The following is a 2,823-nucleotide window of genomic DNA, read 5'->3' as shown; positions in this document are numbered from 1 at the left end:
TTTATTAGGATTAATTGTTGTGGACTCATGATCCACAATCTTATAAATTTTAAAAAATGAACTCATCAAGTACTATTAACTATACAGAGCTGTCAGAGCTGCCTTAGAAATTACAGTTTATTTTTTGTTTAGGGGGGGGGGGGGGGGCGCATACAAAAGTTAGCTCATTGAAGAGCTAAACTATCATATAAATAACATTTATATCAAAGGAGAAAGGTGACAACTGATTTAATTAATTAATTTCATAGTTTAATGGGGGTAGGGTAATATTTTAGATACAAAGAGATTATACAAAAGTAAATTTATAAATTGATGTAGATTGATGTGGTACGTCAGATTATAAAGTTACTTTTATTGTAAAATTGATCTAACAGATTCTATGAAATCACATCAGTTCGTAGATTTATTTTTATATAATCTGTTTGTATATATAGCAATTCTCAACTTTTTATACTTATTTTACAATTCATTTTAAATCAACTAATGTAATTATGCCAGATGATTAAAAAGTAATTTCAATTTTAGATAATTACCTTTTAAATAAAATTGTAAAATAGTTATAGACTAATGGTAGATTTATCATTTTCCTGGCATCAATCATTCCTAAGTGAATCCCAAGTAATTAGTCCGAGGTAATTTATGGCATTGATAAATGCATGCATGATTAATTTGCTCGTGCATCATCATCATCATTCTTAAAATTGGCAAGTATTTCACGAGGATGAATGGGCATGCAAATATAAAGACAACTTAAAAGAGGCAAAGCGCATAGACATGATGATGATCGATCATCATGACAGGCTGACAGCATATTTACATACATGAGCATGATACATACATACAAACGTACGATCGAATTGAATGATCATGATCAGCACGCAGTACTGTATATATTAGGGTTCTTTGCACTTTGTTACCCTAGCTAATTTCTAATTACTTGATTAACAGATCTTAGAGGCCGCACCCATCATGAGTAGAGGTGAGAGCTATGGTGGCGGGCAAAGTTCCTTGGGCTACCTCTTTGGCTCTGATCATCCTGATCAGAAACCCAGTACTGTCTGTCCTCCCAGTAAACAGACTGTTAACCCACCTCCATATGGTATCGATACGGCCAGTACTGTCGATCAGAAGCCTCCCGCTGGTCATTCTCCTACAGAGAAAGAAAAAGTGTCAAACAACAATTATCACCGAGCACAAGGCCAAAACTCAGGAAACTTCATAACTGTAAGTCGATCTTTTCATTTCTTGTTGCTTGTGTGTGTATATATATATATATATATACACACACACATATGCACCTTTAAAGTCTCTGACATGAAATTTTTCACATGCTGCATAAACACTTCAGGATCGTCCCTCAACAAAAGTCAAATCCGTTCCAGGTGGAGATTCCTCTCTTGGTTACTTGTTTGGAGATAAGTAATATTAACCTCTTTCTCCACACTTCAGCTCTAATATGGGATATGATGTAGCTTTTATCTGGGTTTCGATTAGTATATATGATATAAAATAAGGGACAGTCCCCAGAAGGGTTTGGATTTACAAAGGTCCTAGCTAATTATTTGTGTATGGTGTTCGATTTTCTTATAGATTGTACGTGTGCAATGATATCTGCAGATAGGTCAGCGTATATATGGAAGTTGTACGCCCGGCCTGCTAGCTAGCAGCTGTGATCTATAGTTTATAAGAATGTTTTTATTCCTAATTAGGGTGTGCATGATTTTCAGATATTTGAACAACAATATATATATGAATCTATGATGATGTGTGTACATTTTTGATTATTTTCGTGGCCATTTTTGGAAAAAAGTCAACTTTCCAATATTTTAGTTTCAGGTTCATATATATATATATATATATAGCTCTTTCCAGATACAGATTTATATTAATTATTTTTCTATTCTTTTCTTCACACTGTTTATCGAGAGACACAATTACAAATTAAGATTGGAGATTCAATTAATAATCTCCCCAAAGGTGCTTTAATTATGATCTATAGATATATATGTCTCATGATGCCAACCAGGTAATTAAGAAAGGAAAAGTTCTTGCTTCAGCATGAACTTACACACACACATATTTATATGAACCCTTAAAAATTATAATATATGTAACATGACCTCTGCATAAACACTTGATTCGCACAGCTTCTATTTGAGTCTTAAGGTACCATTCCCTTACCTTTTTCTTTGGCAAACATTTATAAGAAATCATTGTGTACTTAAACTGAATTTGGGTGTTTCGTATCCCTTTTTCTTCTTTTATCCCTTTTTTTGTTGTTCACTAAAGATCATCAAACTCAACACTTTGACATGAAATAGTCGTATATAAATTAAGGCTTACCACTTAGAACTTTCTAACATGTGAAATTGATCAGTTGCTTCTCTCTAATTATAAGGTATTATTATTATTATTATTTTTTAAAATCCTCCATTTCATTAATACCTTGCTTAAAGTCTTTATAGAGAATAAGTAACAAACAATCTACAAATAAATAGATTACAGCAAATGTGGGTCTTTTCCACTATGAAAATCCAGGAGCCAAGGGGGTATGGATATAAGGCGTATGCTTCCAAAGAGATTTTTTGAAGTTGCCTATTGCGCAATTGAATGCGCATCGATTTGAGTCTTGATGCATTTTCATGACATTCCAGCTTTGAATGGACTATAGCAAAATTTTGGTATTTTGAATTATAGGCTGTATTGTCCAATCTGATGTAGTTTCTGGGTTTACTACTGCCTAAAGTGTCACTTGCGAGTCTCCAGCTATCAACAGCCTTTTGATTTTCCTTTCTTTTGCTTCCTCTACTCCTATAAACATTG

General features: G+C 33.4%; 1 protein-coding gene across 1 annotated transcript; it reads left to right on the top strand.

Annotated features, from left to right (window-relative positions):
- The first annotated feature begins 863 nt into the window (after positions 1-863).
- Positions 864-1,784, top strand: LOC122290079 (protein SPIRAL1-like 5). Its single transcript, XM_043097614.1, has 2 exons — positions 864-1,224; positions 1,349-1,784. Exons 1-2 carry the CDS (start codon positions 970-972, stop codon positions 1,421-1,423), a joined length of 330 nt encoding a protein of 109 aa, XP_042953548.1. The 5' UTR covers positions 864-969; the 3' UTR covers positions 1,424-1,784.
- Positions 1,785-2,823: the final 1,039 nt, after the last annotated feature.

The sequence above is a fragment of the Carya illinoinensis genome, chromosome 12 (genome assembly GCF_018687715.1).
Source record: "Carya illinoinensis cultivar Pawnee chromosome 12, C.illinoinensisPawnee_v1, whole genome shotgun sequence".
Classification (NCBI taxonomy): Eukaryota; Viridiplantae; Streptophyta; class Magnoliopsida; order Fagales; family Juglandaceae; genus Carya; species Carya illinoinensis.
The sequence above is the reverse complement of the archived record's forward strand: the minus strand, read 5'-3'. Positions and strand labels throughout refer to the sequence as shown.